The sequence below is a fragment of the Callithrix jacchus genome, chromosome 14 (genome assembly GCF_049354715.1).
Source record: "Callithrix jacchus isolate 240 chromosome 14, calJac240_pri, whole genome shotgun sequence".
NCBI lineage: Eukaryota > Metazoa > Chordata > Mammalia > Primates > Cebidae > Callithrix > Callithrix jacchus.
Genome location: NC_133515.1, coordinates 81,879,971 through 81,899,590, shown reverse-complemented (window position 1 = coordinate 81,899,590; position 19,620 = coordinate 81,879,971). Strand labels below are relative to the sequence as shown.

General features: G+C 40.3%; 1 protein-coding gene across 9 annotated transcripts in view; it reads left to right on the top strand.

Moving 5' to 3' along the window:
• Positions 1 to 19,620, top strand: part of LTBP1 (latent transforming growth factor beta binding protein 1) — a 466,293-nt gene that overhangs the window by 165,021 nt on the left and 281,652 nt on the right. For all 9 annotated transcript variants that reach the window (XM_078349509.1, XM_078349510.1, XM_078349508.1 and 6 more), the window contains exon 4: positions 12,164 to 12,333. In XM_078349509.1, the coding sequence (XP_078205635.1) occupies positions 12,164 to 12,333 (170 nt within the window). The remainder of the gene's footprint in view (positions 1 to 12,163; positions 12,334 to 19,620) is intronic.

The following is a 19,620-nucleotide window of genomic DNA, read 5'->3' as shown; positions in this document are numbered from 1 at the left end:
CTTATGAAAAACACATATCATTTTACACCATTGGAACATTGTATGCTTTTTAAAAACATCATAGATATCTTTAAAAATCAATTTTATTTTTAGCTTTTCCTCCTTACTTTATAATGGTGCCACTCTCTTTCATAAATAACTAAAATTAATAATGTGAATAGGCCGGGCATGGTGACTCACACCTGTAATCCCAGCACTTTGAGAGGCCAAGGCGGGTGGATCACGAGGTCAAGAGATCAAGATCATCCTGGTCAACATGGTAAAACCGTCTCTACTAAAAATACAAAAAATTAGCTGGGCATGGTGGCGTGTGCCTGTAGTCCCAGCTGCTCAGGAGGCTGAGGCAGGATAATTGCCTGAACCCAGGAGGCGGAGGTTGCAGTGAGCCGAGATTGCGCCATTGCACTCCAGCCTGGGTAACAAGAGCGGAACCCTATCTCCAAAAAATAAATAAATAAAAATAAAAAAATTATGTGGATAAAAACTCATCTTTGGTTTTTTCCCCCTTTGGTCTATATAATTATCTTTAACTGTTTTATTGCTTAATAAACAAGAAAGATATAGTACATAATGTTTCTACACCTTGATTTTCTTACTTAAAATACACCATAGAAGTTCCTCCATAGCATTGACCGGATTCATTTTTAGTGGTTATATAGTACTTCATTTTGTAACTGTGCTGATTTATTGAATAAATCTTCTGTTAATGAATATTTAGTTTCTGCTAATTTTTCTTTTTGTTGTTATGAACAGTCATTCAATAACCATGTTAAGTATACATCCTTACATATTAGACTATTATTTCTTAAAGAATATGATTAGTTGGTCAATGAGTATGTCAGTTTTTAATTTGACTTTTTATAGATTGGTTTCCAAAGTCTGTTACAATTCATGTTTCTACTAGGGATTCCAAAGTAGACTTCTCCCCACTTTATATCCCAATCAGCAATCGTTCTTTTAAAAAACTTTATTTTCTAATTAATTAGCAAGATAAGTGCAAATGTAATCTTAAGTTTGCATTTTCCACCGTACTGTTGAGGGTGGGCATTGTTTCATACATCATGGTCCTTTCGATTGATTTAGTGAATTGCTGATTCATGTCCTTTGTCCGTTTTCCTACTAGTAGGGTTTTGTTTCATTTGCATTGAGTCACCAATTTGTCTTGTTTTTACTTTGTGGGAAACTTCTGTATCTTATGCCCTAATTTTTTGTGTGCATTGCAGATATTTTTCAAATGTATTGTTTAGCTATTAACTTTATGGTGTCTTTTTAAACACAAATTTTTTTTTTTTTTTTCCAGACGGAGACTTACTCTGTCACCCAGGCTTTAGTGCAGTGGTGTGATCTTGGCTCACTGCAGCCTCTGCCTCCCAAGTTCTAGCGATTCCTCTGCCTCAGCCTCCAGAGCAGCTTAGACTACAGGCGTGTGCTGTCATGCCCAGCTAATCTTGTATTTTTTTGTTTTTAGTAGAGATGGGGCATCACTGTGTTGGCCAGGTTAGCCTGGCCAACTTCTGACCTCAGGTGATCTGCCCACCTTGGCCTCCCAAAGTGCTGGGATCATAGGTGTGAGCCACTGCACCTGGCCCACAAATGATTTTTAATTTATAAAGTCAATATATTTTTCTGAAAGTCAAACTTGAATTATTTGCTTAGAAATTCCAATGCAAAGTAGGGCAACTAGCCTCAGAGCAAGCCTCTCCTAGTATATATGGAAACTGTAGAGGCACTACCTTCACCATGTTCTCTGAACAGACCTACCAAGTTGAGGCTTAAATTGGGTACATACCCGACAAGTTTGGCTGTGAGTCCTACTGTCCTAGTATAAGAAGATTTACTTGCTCGGATTTTGCAGCTTCTCATACATTTTGTACTTGTGCTCCAGACATATTGAAATAAGCCATATATATATATTTTTTCTCCTGATATATTGGCTTTAGGGGAGAAAAACCCTCCCAGCATTTTCAGCAGTGTTAGAGGATCTTGCAGGTCTTGTAGGGCAGTAGATATTTTGTTTCAGCTGGATCTAGCACTAAAAGGGGATTGGAACAGATGTTTGAATTTGGTTAAATGCTTTCAATATTTATTACTTAGGTGACCTAGTTTAGCAGCAATTGTAATAGAAAAAAAACAAGGCCATTTGGGAAAAACAGAGTTTATTGCATTCACCTTAAAAATTGAAAGAATTTTCCCTTTTTATTTATTTTATTTTATTTAGCTTCAAGGTAGGAAAATAAAACCCTGAGAGATTCTCTTCCTAATTTGAACAGATATCTACATGTATATTACATTAAAAATTTTTCCCACATGAAATTTTTTTTTTTTGGTGTGACTGGATAACAGTTTTGGAGCTACAGTTCTTGATGTGCTGGTTGAAATCTCAAAGCTGGAGGACTATGGAAATATCTCATAGCGTCCTATACTTTATAAATGAAGAAACTGAGACTTAGAGGAATTTGGTAACATTTGAGTCGGGGCGCTCAGAGATTCAGGGCAGAAGGATGATTTGAGTTTCCCAGATCCCGCGTTCTTTTGTTTATTCTTCCTCTGTGTTGAGCACCATGTGCCATGTGGATGCCCTGTCCTGTAGAAGTGGGTGCTTGGGTCCTCCTACCCACTGCGTTCATCCTTGACTCTGTGGGTGCCTCTCATAGTGCTTTAGTGTCAGGAAGGTGCTGGCTAGTAAGAGGGAAAATTGTGAAAGAACAACTTCTCTGACATCTTCCCACTACCCTTTCCTTTCTTCTAGGTTTAAAGGTCACAAGGCGGAATATATAAAATTAGCCTCTGAAACCAAAATCCGTGACTGTCTCTTCTTGCTTCCATTAGGGATCTCTGTGGAGGGCTGAATAAAACAGTCATGTAAATCAACAGTCTGCATGCTCTGTCTGTATGCACAGTCTATGCTGTATGCACTGTCTGTATGCATAGTCTGTATGCTGTATGCACTGTCTGTATGCATAGTCTGTATTCTGTATGCACTGTCTGTAAGTACAGTCTCTATGTTGTATACACAGTCTGTATGCTGTATGCACTGTATGGATAGTCTGTATGTTGTAGACAGTCTGTATGCTGTGTGCACTGTCTGTATGGACAGTCTGTATGTTGTAGACACAGTGTGTATGCTGTATGCACTGTCTGTATGCACAATCTCTATGTTGTATACACAGTCTGTATGCTGTTTGCACTATTCGTATGCACAGTCTCTATGTTTTAGACGCAGTCTGTATGCTGTATGCACGGTCTCTATGTTGTGTGCACTGTCTGTATGCTGTATGCACTGTGTACAGTCTGTATACTGTATTCATTGTCTGTATGCACAGTCTCTATGTTGTATACACAGTCTCTATGCTGTATGCAGTCTGTATGCTGTATGCACTGTCTGTACCCACAATCTGTATACTGTATGTACTGTATATATAGTTTGTATTCTGGTATATTGTATGCACAGTCTTTATGCTGTATACAGTTTGTATGCTGTTTGCACTGTTTGTATACACAGTCTGTATACTGTATGCACTGTCTGTATACACAGTCTCTATGTTGTAAATACAGTCTGTATGCTGTATGCACTGTATGCATAGTCTGTATGCTGTATGCACTGACTGTACACACAATCTGTATACTGTATATACTGTATATACAGTCTGTATGCTGTATGCACTGTATGCATAGTCTGTATGCACTTTCTGTACACACAATCTGTATACTGTATGTACTGTATATACAGTGTATGCTGTATGCACTGTATGCATAGTCTGTATGCACTGTCTGTACACACAATCTGTATACTATATGTACTGTATATACAGCCTATATGCCGCTACATTGTATAAACAGTCTTTATGCTGTATACAGTCTGTATGCTGTTTGCACTGTTTGTATACACTGTCTGTATACTGGATGCACTGTCTGTATGCATAGTCTCTATGTTGTATATACAGTCTGTATGCTGTATGCACTGTCTGTATGCATAGTCTGCATGCTGTATGCACAGTCTCTGTGTTGTATACACAGTCTGTATACTGTATGCAGTTTGTATGCTGTATGTACTGTCTATGCACAGTCTCTGTTGTATACACAGTCTGTATCCTGTATGCACTGTATGTAAGCACAATCTGTTTGCTGTGTGCACAGTCTGTATGTTCAGTCTGTGTTGTAGATGCAGTCTGTATGCCATATGCACTGTCAGTCTCTATGTTGTAGATGCAGTCTGTATGTTATATGCAGTCTCTATGTTGTATACATTGTCTGTATGCATTGTCTGTATGTGCTTGCCTTTAGTCTCTTCATCAGCAGCCTGTTACCTCCTAATTCTTTTTTGGTCTGATAGGTAATTCCATATGGATGGGGTCATGGACCATAAATCCTTGTCTCCCTTTGTGTTTGTGTGTGTGTGTGTGTGTGTGTGTGTGTGTATGTGTGTGTGTGTGTGATGCTGCCATGTGGCATCTTCGTAATGGTTTGCTTATTCTTTGCCATTCCCTATGTGCATATTGCCCTTGAATACTCTCCAGGGGGAAGAGGTTTTCTGCATCAAATCATAGCTGACACTTTAATTTACTCTAATGCCCATCCTGCTTACTGAGTAGCATTCACCCATCCTGCTCAACAACTTGAAGGCAGGGAGGGCGCCATTGATCACTTGAATTTTGTGGAGAAAAACTGGCCCTGGGAGACTGAAGGTGACACCTGCACCTTCCTCCTACATCCCTGTTTCCCCTTCTGCTTGTTCTTAATCCTGATTATGAAACTGAGGACCCTCAACACAGGGGCATGGATTAGATTGTGTTGGACTGGACTTCTGTGGGAAACTTTTTATGGCCTATTGGGGGTTCCTTTCTGTGAGGTCCAAAGCCCTTTTCTTAACTGGAAAAGGCCTTGTGTTCTGCCAGATCCTCCCACCCTCTCCACAGGTCAAATAATGGATTTAGTAGAAATATGGAAAAGTTTAGTCCGTACATGCGCCAAAAATTGCCACTAGGAAGGCAGCAGTGTAAACAGTGTGTGACTAATTCTTTCTTTTAAGGAAAGCAGTTTTATGCGATTGTTTCCCTGCTGCTTACAAAGATACAGAGGTTTCCACAGATTCAAGTCTTCAGATGGCCAGCCGTACCCCAGTCTCTGGCCTGTTTCTCTTGTCCTCTTTTCTGTCACTAGTATCTCTCTATCACATAATATGCAGTCATATTTTGGCTCTCCCCATTCCTAATAGCACACTGTTGATTTCTCTGGCCCTTGTTAGTCTAGAGTAGTGACCTTCAACCAAACCCAGCAGCCTTTCCTAACTTCTTTTTCTTTTAATGAGACAGAGTCTCCCTCTGTGGACAGGCTGGAGGGCAACAGCGCGATCTCGGCTCATTGCAACCTCCGCCTCCCGGGTTCCAGTGATTCTCCTGCCTCAGCCTCCCGAGTAGCTGGGACTACAGGTGTGCACCACCACACCCAGCTAATTTTTGTATTTTTAGTAGAGACGGGGTTTTGCCATGTGGGCCAGGATGGTCTGGATTTCTTGACCCCATGATCCGCCCACCTCAGCCTTCAAGAGTGGCGGGATTATAGGCATGAGCCACGGCGCCCAGTCCCTAATTTCTTACTCCTTTGGCTTTCTGCAGCAGTTTGCAGGTGATCCTGTCCCGCTTCCTCCTAGAAACTTTCTTCCACTTGCCATTTTTGAACTGACTCGGTTCTTGTTTTTCTCCTCTTCTGACTTTTCTTTCCTCCTATATTCTATTTATGTGTCTGCCATTAAGTGTGAGTAGCCTCCAAGACTGTGTGGTTCCATGTTGTTTTTCCTGAAGCATTTTTGCATTTGAAGATGGTGGGTTGTCCTAAAATGTCACTATTCCTAAACTCAGAGGCTTTCCCTAACCTCTCCTTAGAGATCTACCCCACATTTCTGTTTCTAAACGAACATAATCATCCTTGCACTCTGATAGAGTAGCCCTTTCTTCTGACAGCTGTGACTCGGCACACCTCTTTGCACTTACTTTTCCCCTCATTTTGAACCAAAAATATCCTTCCAGTGGGCTTGAAACCTCTGAGTGTTGCTGTACCCCTTCCCTCGCTGTCCCTGCCCCTTTGCTCATTTGATCCTCAGGTCCTGTTACTTCCTCTTACAGTTACCTCCCTATGGCCCCTTCTTGATTTATTCACTTTAGTTGTTAAAATGTCTTGCTCTAGTGGATGAAGACTTGGCTTATTTGCTTCACCCCCTGTCCCCTAGCTTTCCTCCCAAAGTCATTATAGGTACACTGGGAGATACTGAGGGTTCACATCCAGACCAACACAAGAAAGTGAGTATCCCAATAAAGCAAGTCATGTGAATGTTTTGGTTTTAATGCATGTGAAAGTTATGTTTACACTATACCATTGTCTACTAAGTGTGCAACAGCATTATGTTCAAAAAACAATGTACATTAATTATTTAAAAATTGAAATTAATTTTTAAATAAAATTTTAAAATGCTTTATCGCTTGAAAATGCTAATGATAAAATGAGCTTTCAAATCATATGTGATCTTTGCTGGTAGAAAATTTTCTTTTTTTTTTTTTTGAGACAGTCTCTGTTGCCCAGGCTGAGTGCAGTGGCATGATGTTGGCCAACTGCAACCTCCATCTCCTGGGTTCAAGTGATTCCCATGCCTCAGTCTCCTGAGTAGCTGGGGTTACAGGTGTGCACCATCACACCTGGCTAATTTTTGTATTTTTAGTAGAGACAGGGTGTTACCATGTTGGCTAGGCTGATCTTGAACTCCCGACCTGAGGTGATTCACCCAACTCAGCCTCCCAAAGTGCTGGGATTACAGATGTGAACCACCATGCCTGGCCCTGTAATCTTTCTGCTGGTAGAGAGTCTTACCTTGATGTTGGTGTCTGCTGACTGATCAGGGTGGTGGGTGCTGAAGGTTGGGGTGACTTTGGCAGTTTTGAAAATAAGACAAAGAAGTTTATCAGGTCAATTGACTCTTCCTTTTATGAAAGATTTCTCTGTAGCATGTGATGCTCTTTGATAGCATTTCACCTGCAATGGAATTGCTTCCAAAATGAAAGTCAGTCCTCTCAAAACCTGCTGCTGCTTTATCAATTAAGTTTGTGTAATATTGTAAATCCCTGGTTGTCATTCAACAATGTTCACAGCATCTTCAGTAGGAGTAGATTCCATCTCAAGAAACCATGTTCTTTGCTCATCCATAAGAAGCGGTTTTTCATTCCTCCAAGTCTGATCATGAGATTATAGCAGTTCAGTCACATATTCAGGCTCTACTTGTAACTTTCATTCTCTTACTATTTCCTCCGCATCGGCAGTGACTTCCTCTATTGAAGTCTTGAACTTTTGACCTTAGGGTCATCCATGAGAGTTGGAATCAACTTCTTACAAATTCTTATTAATGTTGATATTTGGACCTCCTCTGATGAATCACAAATGTTCTTAATGGCATATAGAATGACGAATCCTTTCCAGACTTTTTTGAATTTACTTTGCCCAGATCCATCAGAGGAATCACTATCTCTGGCAGCTGGAGACTTAAGTAATGCATTTCTTAAATAGTAAGACTGGAAAGTTGAAATAACTGCTTGATTCGTGGGCTCCAGAATGGATGTTGTGTTAGCAGCCACCAAAAAAAATCAACTTTTTTATACACCTCAGTCAGAGAGCTCTTGGGTGACCAGGATTGTCAATGAGCAGTAGTATTTTGAAAGGAAATCTTTTTTTCCTGAGAAGTAGGTCTTAACAGTAGGGTTAAAATATTTAGTAAACCATGCTGCAGACACATGTGCTGTTTTCCAGGCTTTGTTGTTTTCTTTGTAGAGCACAGGCAGAGTAGGTTTAGCAGAATTCTCAGGAGTCCTAGGATTTTTGGAATGGTAAATGAGCACTGGCTTCAACTTAAAGTCATCAGCCGCCAACAAGTCAGCTTGTCCTTTGAAGCTTTGAAATCAGGCATTGACTTCTTCTCCCTAGCTGTGAAGTCACCCTTTACTTGACTTGGTTTAAGGGAACCTTTCTGTGGTCCCTGTGACAACTGCTTCCTCTGTGTCTGTACTCTTCCAGAGTGACTCCTGACCAGTGAACTTGAACTACCAGGTTGTAACCCATCAGGGAACTCAGGAAGTCATAAAATACATGTAGCGGTTCAAGACTATGTTAAAAGAATAGCTTAGAAGAAAAAATATCAGGGTGCCCTGGAATCATAAGGGTAAACACTGTTTTGTAAAATTTGTTTTAGTTATACCAAAACACAGACATATATACAGATGTGTATTGGATCTCCATGTAAAATGTACTTTTTACTGTAGGTTGAGGTGAAAGAAGGTAGAAAACGATTTTTTTAAGGTCATGGCTTGCTCCCCCCTTTTATAACAGTCAGTGTTTCTCGGTGCATTTTGAATCTCTTACAGATTTGTTGAAATGTCTCTTGTATGTTTATTAATGGATGATATGAAACATATTTATTAACCCGTGTAGAACAGGTCTGGATCAATCAGAAGGGATGCTGGAGCAGAGACCCTGAGTTCTCCAGCTCTGTCAAATGTTAACTCTTTATTTATAGAATTAAGGAGATGTCTTAGGGGACCCAGTGGATGGGATAGGAAGATCCACGAGTGGAGAGAACTTAGGGCATTAGGATAGTAGCTCTTCACCATACAGAGTGTTTAAATATTTTAAACCACGAGTGTGGCTGTACTATTGCATAACAGCTAGATATCAACCCTGGGTTTATATCTTTTTAATTTCTTACCTGTAACTTTAAAGGTATCTTTGGAGGAAGGGAAAATATATGGGTGCCCCCACCAACCACTTTGAACTCAAATCCCTGTAGTTTTTAATCTAATTTTCATCTTCAAAGTTTAGTCCCCCACTTAAAAAAGTTACAGTTACATTGCTATGACTAATTTGATGTTCACTGGTGACAGTAAAGCCTTTTTTTCTGAGAAGAGGGAAGGGAGGAGGAAATCCCAATTTAAATGGAGAGAGACTGTTTCCTGAAATACTCAGGGTAACGGATAAGGAAAGGAAGAAGAAGTAAACAGGATATCTATTTGGTTTTTTGTTTTATTGCATTTTAGGTTTGGGGGTACATGTGAAGAACATGCAAGATAGTTGCATAGGTACACACGTGGCAGTGTGATTTGTTGCCTTCCTCCCCTTCACCTGTATCTGGCATTTCTCTCCATGGTATCTCTCCCCAACTCCCCATCCCCCTTGTAACACTGCAAGGTGGTCTGAAGTGGAAATAACTGTGAATTATGAAATTAGAGGAAAAGGTAGACACCAACCGTGAAGGAGGAAGTGAAGAAGAGAGTGTAGGTTGGTGGTTCCACATGATGTTTGTAGGATGAGTAATGGGACAGTTTCCTCTGCTTGCCCCAGCAGGGGCCCTCTCCATAGCCTTGCTTCTGACTCTGTGGGGCTGTGGGGCAGAGGGGCATCAGCCTGTGGGTTACCTGTGCACGCACACCTGTCATGGGGGAAGCCGGAGAAGGTAAGGGAGTGGGGGCAGCTGTGTGTCGCTTCATATTTGCAATGTGTTTGCAACTTGAGGAATAAGTAGACAGTAGTGGCACTTAACTACTGATTTCCTTAAGTTAGTGATGGATGAGGGCTGTTACTCAAGTTCTAGACCTAGTACAGCTTGGTTTTATCTTGTTTGTTTATTACCTTTCTGTTACATTCAGGGGAAAAGGGCTTGTGCACATGTATGTTTTCAGCTAATTTCTTGTTGTCCCCTGCTTCCTTAATTCAGAGAGGAGACAGAGACAACCCCAACTAAAAGGCCGACCCCATGCTCTTACCTTTCTGGCTGTGGTTGGGTGCATGAATTAGATGCAAGTAGCCCAAGGTCTCCTGGAAAGCTGGGTTTTCCCTTCCCTGAATAGGAGCTAGCATGTCAATCTCTCAGTGGGTCAGAGCAGCATGGCGACAGGGTAGCAGCATGGCTGCAGAGCAAGTTGTTCTGAGATGCGGAGGAGTCCTCTTTCCAAGAGGCTGATAGAAGAGACTTATGGTTCTTATCAGTCACTACCAGATGTGTCCAGCTGTTTCACTTGCTGCTCTATCCCAACCAAACACAATTAAAATTTAAAACAACACTCACATCATCAAAAACAAGTCTTCACAATGTTAAGCCTTAGGCTTTTAGTAATTTAGTCATTAGTCTGGTGACAAAGGGAGTGGCCTTGCGTAGTATTGCATCTGGGAAAATCCAGTCCTAAAATAGATGTTCCAGGCTTTCCTGAGACCACAGGGTTTAAAGGGCATAGATCCATCTGGGAAAATCCAGGCCCAGAATAGATTTTCTAGGCTTTCCTGAGACCACAAGGTTTAAAGGGGGTAGATCCAGATTACTGACCAAGAGGGAAGCAGCCTAACTCTAGCCTCTTTTATTCCTTTATCTCTCATGAATGCCTTGTCCCACAGAATAGCTCATTCACCAGCTCTGATGAGAATGAATCCAGTAGAGTGAGACTACTCAAGTTTCTTTTACTGCTTTTGGTATGAGGCATTGTATGGTGGTGTTTTGGGTGGCTTGGCAATCTGCCTATTGTACTGACTGCCATGGCATCATTTCTTCCCCTTGTTCAGATAGTCCCTCCTTAGGGTCAGTCTTTTGGGTCAGATTACATTAGAGAGCACGTTCGCTTCTAAAGGCCCAGTTTGCAGCAAAAATGCACCGTTCTAACAATTTCAGTAGCCATTTTGCATATTCTGGAATTAGTTCATATATTTTCTTTACATTTTTCATTACTATTCCTCAGGGAATAACTGAATCTGGGCAGAGGCTTATTTTAAAATATGAATTAGATGCAGTGGAAGAGAACTGTCACAGTAAACAAGGGTTGGGCCGGGAGGGTGAGAACATAGGAATCATGTTCAGAAGTTCCCCGAAGGCTTGACTTGTGCTATTAAAAAGATAATGAGAGTATACTTAAAAAACATTTAACTCAAGTAGTACAATTTATATCATTATGAGATACAGCATAAAAATTGTTTCCCTAAAGTGGCATCGTAATTTATATTTCCAAAGGGAACTAAAATTATTTTTTTAGTTTACATTTGTTCAGATTTTTACAGTCATTTTTTTCTCAGCTCAGTGTCACAGAGATTCTACACTACAGATCAGAAAACTGAGGCTCAAAGAGATTAACCAGAGTTGGAAGGTCCCACTGTATCATACAGGCTTTAATTATTCATGGTTGGTGTTGCTTAACTCATCAAGGTGGGGATTTCTTGGATAATTCCCCTCCTGTGCTTTCTTCCCTGTTTCCCCCCTTCTCATTTCCAGTGCTGCATACTTAATGTATATGTATTACCTGTTTGTGTATACCTCTTTGTCTTTTTTCCTTTTTAGAGATGGGGGTCTCACTCTCGTCGTTCAGGTTGGAGTGCAGTGATCCAGTCATGGTTCATTACAGCCTCAAACTCCTGGGCTCAAGCGATCCTCCCATCTCAGCCTCCTGAGTAGCTAGGACTACAGTCATGCACCATCAAGCCTGCCTCCATCTTTTTCTTAAATATAAATGCCATGTTTTTGCGTGAAGGCTTATGGCAGCTGTGCTCTGAATCCTGTGATAGAAGTTACCCATGATCCACTTATCGTTACACTTCTTAACTAGACAGGCAGAATCCCTTTCATGAAGGACGCTTCTCAGAGTAAGCTGTCATTTACCTTCTTGTATGTTATGAATGGTCAGTGACACTATTTGCAGGACAAAAATGAGCCTTGCTTGAAATTGATGTTGCTTTCTACATTTAACTCATTTCTTATTCTTTCCTTCTTATTTGACTTTTAAAATTCCATTATTTTGGCCAGGCCTGGTGGCTCATGCCTGTAATCCTAGCACTTTGGGAGGCCAAGGCAGGTGGATCATGAGGTCAGGAGTTCAAGACCGGCCTGGCCAACATGGCAAAACCCAGTCTCTACTAAAAATGCAAAAATTAGCTGGGTGTGGTGTTATGGTAGTAGGTGCCTGTAATCCCAGCTACTTGGGAGGTTGAGGCAGAAGAATCGCTTGAACCTGGGAAGCAGAGGTGGCAGTGATCTGAGATGGTGCCATTGCACTCCAGCCTGGGTGACAAGAGCAAGACTCCATCTCAAAAAAGAAAAAAAAAAAAAAGAGTCCATAATTTAATACCTTCTCTTCACTTTGTTTCTTCCCAGAGTGACTCCCCTTTCCTCCCAGAGCATGATGATTCATCATGGCCAGACCCAAGAATATGTGCTGAAGCCCAAGTACTTTCCAGCCCAAAAGGGGATTTCAGGAGAGCAGTCCACCGAACCTTCGTTCCCTTTAAGATACGTGCAGGATCAAGTTGCGACACCTTTTCAGTGTGAGTATAATCTCATCAGCCATTTTCCTAAGTTACAGTATCAGAGTTTGGAAACGTTTTGTTCAGTGTAGATGGCTTTAATGTGTCACAGTAGATAAAATTCAAGAGTCAGTAAAAAATCCACTTGGTTCCTAAAACAACCAGACAGCAGACATTTAGCATGATTTTCTTCTTCTGAGGAAAAGCAGTTTTTCCTGGATTTTGGAAATGAATCTGAAGTGACCTGCCCGTAATTCTGTTTCTGCAAGATGGCTTCATTTCTAAGACATATTTGCTCTAATTTTGGGTCCAGTCATATGTCTGACATGTTTACATTGATAAAATATTTTCTTTAGTAAGCTAGCCAGGACTCATGCCTCGTGAAATGCCTGAAATGTCCTGCATAACTCTCTGAGGTTCTCCTGTGGTGGATATTTTTATATTATAAGGCTCACCTCGTTTTTAGTGTATCAAGCAGCTGGTGTGGCAGATTTCTCTGAATTTGTAAAGCACTATTGTATCAGTGGCCAGTTTAGTTAATATCTCGCTATGTGAGAAGCTCAAGGACAAGGCCTGGCTCAGAGGGTGGGGAATGTGATGATTTGTGGTTTAGGTATTACAGAGTGTCTGCTGGCAGCATCTGGAGAAAACGTTCTGGAGTGAGGCGCAGACCATCCAAAGGCAAAAGCTAGACACATGCTCTCGTTCCAGCGGCTTCCTGCCCTGTCACATGTTGACTGATTGCCTGCACCATAGGTAATGAAAGAAAATGCCAGTTGTGAGGTGGAAAAGGACCATCTTTCACCACTGGGAATAGTATGAAGGGTTGAGATACAGCTTTCACTACTGTTTGGCACTTGTGAAGTCCATATTCGTTGTGGCTTTGGTTCCCTATACCCCCTGCACCTTCCCATTTCTGTACTGAATCTAAAGTGATTGACTCTTCCCTCAGAATGGGTCATTTAACAAAAAAAGTATCTAACAGTAGGTTTGCACATCCACATTTTGTCTTTTGAGAAAGTCTTGCTCAGTAACTGGTGGCTGGACCCCAGAACAATAGTTTTGGGACGGTTTATTGGGATGATGAGGAAAGTGAGCCCTGGGGATCTTAGGGAAGAATACAGAAACCATTTAGATCATTAGGAAAAAAATCACTTCCAAGTCATTTGCAAAATAATGAATGCATCTATTTGATTCTTTAAAATCCTTTAATATAGGTACTTGAAGAGCCTGTTTCTTTTAAGTGAATATTTCTTGAGTGTACCTATAATATTTTTGTAATCCTAATTTTAAAAATTAAATAAAAGATGTACTTCTTATTTCCTTGGGGTTTTATATAGATGACAGTTTTTTAAAAAGATCTCACATATCAGAGTGTGATGGGAAGAGAGTTTTTAAAGTTCATAATCATACTGATAAGAGAATTGTGAATTATCTGGAGGAGTCAGGAAGAGATGGTTTGAGAACACCGGTATTAAGACTAGAGACTAGACTGTGGTTTTGGTTTGTTTTCTATGATTTGTTATTGGAATGAAAATTCCCACTTGTGTGTATTCCCACAGTCGTGTGCATGTATGTATTTTGAACTCTCAAATCTTGGTTGAACAGTGTTCTGGAAGATGAAATTATATTTTAGAAGAACATGAAGATAAGTTTCTTATCTGTTCTGTCCATAACTTTCCCACTAATCCTGTTTAAATATATTTTCTACATAGTAGGGAGCTAATAGAAGAATGTAGATTAATACATTATCACAGTCATGGTGTTCTTAGCTCAACCCCCTCCCCCTCAAAGATGGCTCTTGTTCAAAAAGAAGCTCAGGAAATAACTGAGTTAAGCAAATGCCAAACTGAGTTAAGGAAAGACAAGAAGGGAGATGTGGCTATTTTTGCTGAGACCAGAGCTCTACTGAGAGCTGGAGGGCTAGTTGGAAAGTTTTTAAAAGAGGTAATTTGGCAGGACCATGAAGGATACTGAAATAGCAAAATTGAGTAAGAACCACAAAAGATGATTAAAACTGGAAAGGAGGCACAAGTAGTAGGTAGGCCCTAAACATATTCTGTCTCTGCATACTCCCATTCTGTGGGAGGTAAAAGAGGAGGCTCCAAGGAAGCCTTACATGGAATAGAAAGGAAGGAAGAGTTAGTACAGAAGTCTGAAGAAAAGCGTAAGCTTTCAGTATCTTCGTTTTCATCTTCATAGAAGAGATTGAATGCAAACCAATTAATTTCTTATTGTGCTGAAAGATGTGAAGGTCACACAGAAGCTAATAATTCTGATTCTTCAGAAAAATAGAAGATACTGAGATCATTTGAACATGACCTATCTTGGAGTGAAATTGAAGGAGTGATGTATGTCATTATAGTCCACTGCCGTTACTTTTGAGTAGCTATTAGAACTAGAGAAGACATTTAGGTTGGCAATAACAAGTGTTGTCTTCTCCCTTTAAAAGTAATTAAAACGGGGGTCTACAGTAATTACCAGTTGGTATGTTTAATATTGATACATAACAAGAGCAATAATAATAATAACAGAGCTCTCATACCTTGAGCTCTAAGCACTGTGCAACTTTTAGCTTATAATAGCAGGAGACAGTAGTGTTTAAGCCCAAGGGAATTATCTGGACACTTGGTAAGATAAAAAGAATAATTGTTTTGAATAAGCAGGACAGAGATGAGGATGGGGGTGATGGATTTGGTAAAGTAAAATACATAAATGTGTCAAATGCAGCACTCTCCAGATAAAACATTATAGATAGAGGGAAATTAACCAAGTTGCTAGTGAGGTGCTCTCTTTTGGGAGGGATGAATGTTTTATGGGATTTTCCCAGTTTTGTAACACAATTCACCATCCCTGTCCAATGTGTACACACTAATTTTTCTAATTTGGTTCTGTGTATTTGCCAGTCTTCTGAGTCACTTTCTAGGTAACATGACATCCTGTGTTTGGTGTTTTCTGGTCATTGGTAAAGGATATATTTTTTTTTAGCTTGTTTTCACAGTTCATCCATGTTGTAGCATGTATCAGTATCTTATTCCTCTTTATGGCTAAGTAATACTCCCACATTGTATAGAGATCTATATCTCATTTTATTTATCCATTCATCAGCTGATGACATTTGGGGTTGCTCCCCCTCTCTTGGCTATTATGAATAATGGAGTGCAGTGGCATGATCTCGGCTCGCTGCTACCTCTGCCTCCCAGGCTCAAGCGATTCTCCTACCTCAGCCTCCCAAGTAGCTGGGATTTCAGGTACATACCGCTACTGCCATGTTAGTTTTTGTGTTTTTAGTAAAGACAGGGTTTCACCATGTTGGCCAGGCTGGTCTCTAACTCCTGACCTCAAGTGATCTGCCTGCCTCGGCCTCTCAAAGTGCTGGGATTACAGGCATGATCCACTGTGCCTGGCTGGTAAAGGATCTCTCTAGTGATAAATTAATAACTTGGTGCTTTGCATTATTTGTTGGCCTTAAAAGAATTTAATTTGCATCAGGATCCTCTAGAGCAGGGTTGGCAAACTTTTAGGGAGCACTTTAGACTTTGGGAGCCAATAGGCGAATCGAGGATGTTAGGGATATTTATATAGCTGTTTTAAATGTATCTAATTAAATGTGTAAATATCATTCTTACCTCGCAGGTTGTAGAAGATCAGGTGGCTGGATTTGGCTCATGGGCTGTAGTTTGCCAGTTCTTGATCTAGAGACTCACAGTCTCTCAATTCACTGAAAACATCTAGATATTGGACCTGATTGACTGGTGCCTGGAACGTGACAAATGTGGCCCAAGAGGCCCTGCCTATAGCAGCTGTCCTTCCTTCTCAGTGTCCGCATCAACCCACTCTCCACAGCATGAGAATTCTCAGATACATTTTCACTTAGTTTGATGACACCCAGGAAAGCATGAACTACCAGGAAACCACTGTGTTAGATAAGTCTAGTTTCTTTTTATTTTAGAATGACAGACCACACAGCAATTGGGAAAGAAATGGAATGTAATTCTGGTTGTTTACAGAAAACCTTTTAATATTGGTGGAAATAATATTTTTATGGGATGAACCAGTACCAGCCATAGCACTACACAGTATCACATTAAGATACTAGATCTTAATTAAAGATATTTAACTTTTTTGAGTTTCTCAAAAAATCCTGGGTTATATGATAACTCTATATTAGAGTTATCATATAATCCAGCAATTCCACGCCTAGCTATATATCCAAAACAATTGAAAACATATGTTCACACAAAAACTTGTACATGAATGTTCATAGCAGTATTATTCACAATAGCCAAGAGAGTGAGAATAACCCCAAATGTCCATCCATTGATGAATGGATAAACAAAATGATATATATATATATATATATATATATATATATATATATATATCTGTACAAAGTGTTAGTATTACTCAGCCATAAAAAGGAGTAAGATATTGATACATGCTACAGCATGAGTGAACTTTGAAACAAGCTGTGTGAAAGAATCCAGCCACAAAAGAATCGAGACTACATGCTGTATGAGTCCATTTATATAAGATGTCCAGAGTAGGCAAATCCACAGACACAGAAAGAAGATTAGCAGCTGCCGGGGACTGGGGAGAGTCGGAATGGGGAGTAGTTATTTGTAGGTAAGAGGTTTCTTTTGGGGTGATGAAAATGTTGTGGAATTAGGTGGTTGGTCATCTTGGTTGCACAATCTGAAAATACTAAAAAAAAAACTGATTTATACACTTAAGGGCGAATTCTGTGGCATGTGACTCATATCTCAATTTAAAATAATGAATATCTATGAAAAATTATTGCCAAGTAGGTGGTTATGAGACTCAGTATCAGCTCCAAGGAACTGAGCTCATAAACTCTCAGAAGTCTAAGGATGGTGTTAGGGGTGCGGTCTGCTTTCCACCATATTTTCATTGGTGACTTATAGGAAAGAATTCAGTATGTAAACCAAATTCTATTGTGTTTAGTTTAGTATTTTTTTAACCCAGAGGAAGAAAATGGAAATGACATAACATTTGGAAGACCATTTATAAGAATGCTCAGTCAAGATTAGAATAGCACATGTGCAGGAGCAAACCCAAGTAACTCACACAAAAAGAGAGTAGTTTGATACAACCTGCTAGAAAAAGTCCTTGAGGGTGTAATCAGTGTCTGCATCATACTAGCTGCTATTGTAGTTAAAATGATACGGAATGCTTTATAATATTAAAGCCTGCAAATAATATTTTAATTCCAGTCTATGGTAGAAGAACATGTTTATCAACAGGGTTATAAGACGCTGAAGGACTTACTCAGATAGATTGTAGAGTTACTTCTAAAGGAGATCTTTAGGATGAGCAGTAGGGGTCATGTGCCTGACGTGGTTCCCTAGAAACTGGTTTCCAGGTTGTGCAAAGACGATCTAAAAGATTAGGGAAGCTCCAATTTAAGCATTTGCCTCCTTAGTCCCTTTTTCTACTACATAACTTCAATATTTGGAATGCTTTAGAAATTTGAACCTCTCTAAATTGGATTTCTCATTGCTAAATCCAGTTGTGGTTCTCTCAAGATAGGCTTAGATTTTAAATAGGTTACATATATTTCAAAGTCATCTAAAGTCTTAGTTGTTTAAATTCTACAAAGTAGAAATTTCAAATTTTAGGAAAGGCAGATGTCATGTTTTATACAGTAACTTCTTAAAGGTCTTTAAACAGATATAGCTCAGGCTCTTACAAAAAATTGTCAATTTATCTCCTGATGTGCTAATGTGGGAGAGAAAGAGAGAGAGGGAAATTCCTGGCATTTGCAAAAACATAGTATTGTTAAATAGCAAAAAAAAAAAAAAAAAAAAAAAAGAAAAAGGAAAGTGAGGACATGCCCACTTTTTACTTAAAGTGTTAAACAATTGGCCGGTCGTGGTGGCTCAGCTACTCAGGAGGCTGAGACAGGAGAATTGCCTGAACCCAGGAGGCGGAGTTGCGGTGAGCCGAGATCGTGCCATTGCACTCCAGCCTGGGTAACGAGCGAAACTCTGTCTCAAAAAAAAAAAAAAATAGTGTCAAACAATTTCAGGAAAGGCAGATATCATGTTTTATACAGTAACTACTTAAAAGTCTTTAAACAGATAACGCAGGCTCTTAAAAAATTGCCTAGTTGTCTTCTGACATGCTAACGTGAGGTAGAGAAAGAGAAATGACTGGCATTTGCAAACATAGTACCATTAAATTGCAGAAACAGAAAAAAGTAACCGAAAAGTGAGGACAAGCCCACTTTTTACCTAAAGTGTTAAAGCTAACCTTTTTTTGTTGAGATAAGCAACCGTAGAGGTGAAGAAGCAGGCACAGGGTCCCTATTAAGTGACTTCTGACAGAAGAAAATGTGATCCCCACCTGCACTGGCACTGGCACTGCAGGAGACATCTTAGCCCTGAATTCTGGTCTGTGCTGCCCTCTCCCAGTCTTTGCAGCAGACTGGGGCAGCTGGACTCCCACCCAGCCATCAGTCACGGGCTGACTGAAACCTGGCACCTCCATTTGAAGATAGAACAGCTCCCCAGGTCTCCTGAGCTCTGGTCTGACACAGATGTAGAGTCTGTTGTTCTCATAGTAGCAGCTTTGTGGCCTGAACTCCTGAATCCCAATTCTGGCCTGATCGCAGTCAATAGTTCTACACCAGGAAAAGTGTGAACGCTTTGAACACATGAGGCCTCTTCTTTATACTTTTACTAATACTGTGGTTGAGTGTATTGCTTGTGACATTAGCCTTCAGGCTTCAGTTCAGACTGACATCAAGAAGCATGGCAAGTTATGAAAACATCTCAGGGTTTGATGATAAATGGTTATGTCTCCCCTTGAAAAAGGAAGTTCGTGTGTCTGGGGCAAAGATTCTTTATGGTTGTGGTCTGATACTGCAGAGAGGTTACCGGTAAGATTGTCTGTGTCTTCCTAGTTGCCCTGAGTGAGAGAGCAGAGTGGTTTTGCAGAGACTTAGAGGAGACATTCAAGATTTTCATTCTGGCAAAACAAAGCTGAATGTTAGGAGATAGGCAGTATTTGACAGACAGGTCTGCTTATGCCAGCCCCTTCAGGGAGGTGGGCAAGAACATTGCTTAAAGGCTTTGGATTCCTAGAGCATTCCTAGAATGCTCATGGGAGCTGTCCCTGGCATAAGTGAGAGCATCCATGACAGGATAGATGCTGCAGAAGAGGGACAAATCCTTGGGGTGGCAATTGGATAAAGGCAAATATAGTAAGTACAGGTGAGGGGAATTGGAGCAACGTTGTTATGCATGGGATGAATTGTAATCTGGAGATCTTCAGAGGAGGAGCCAT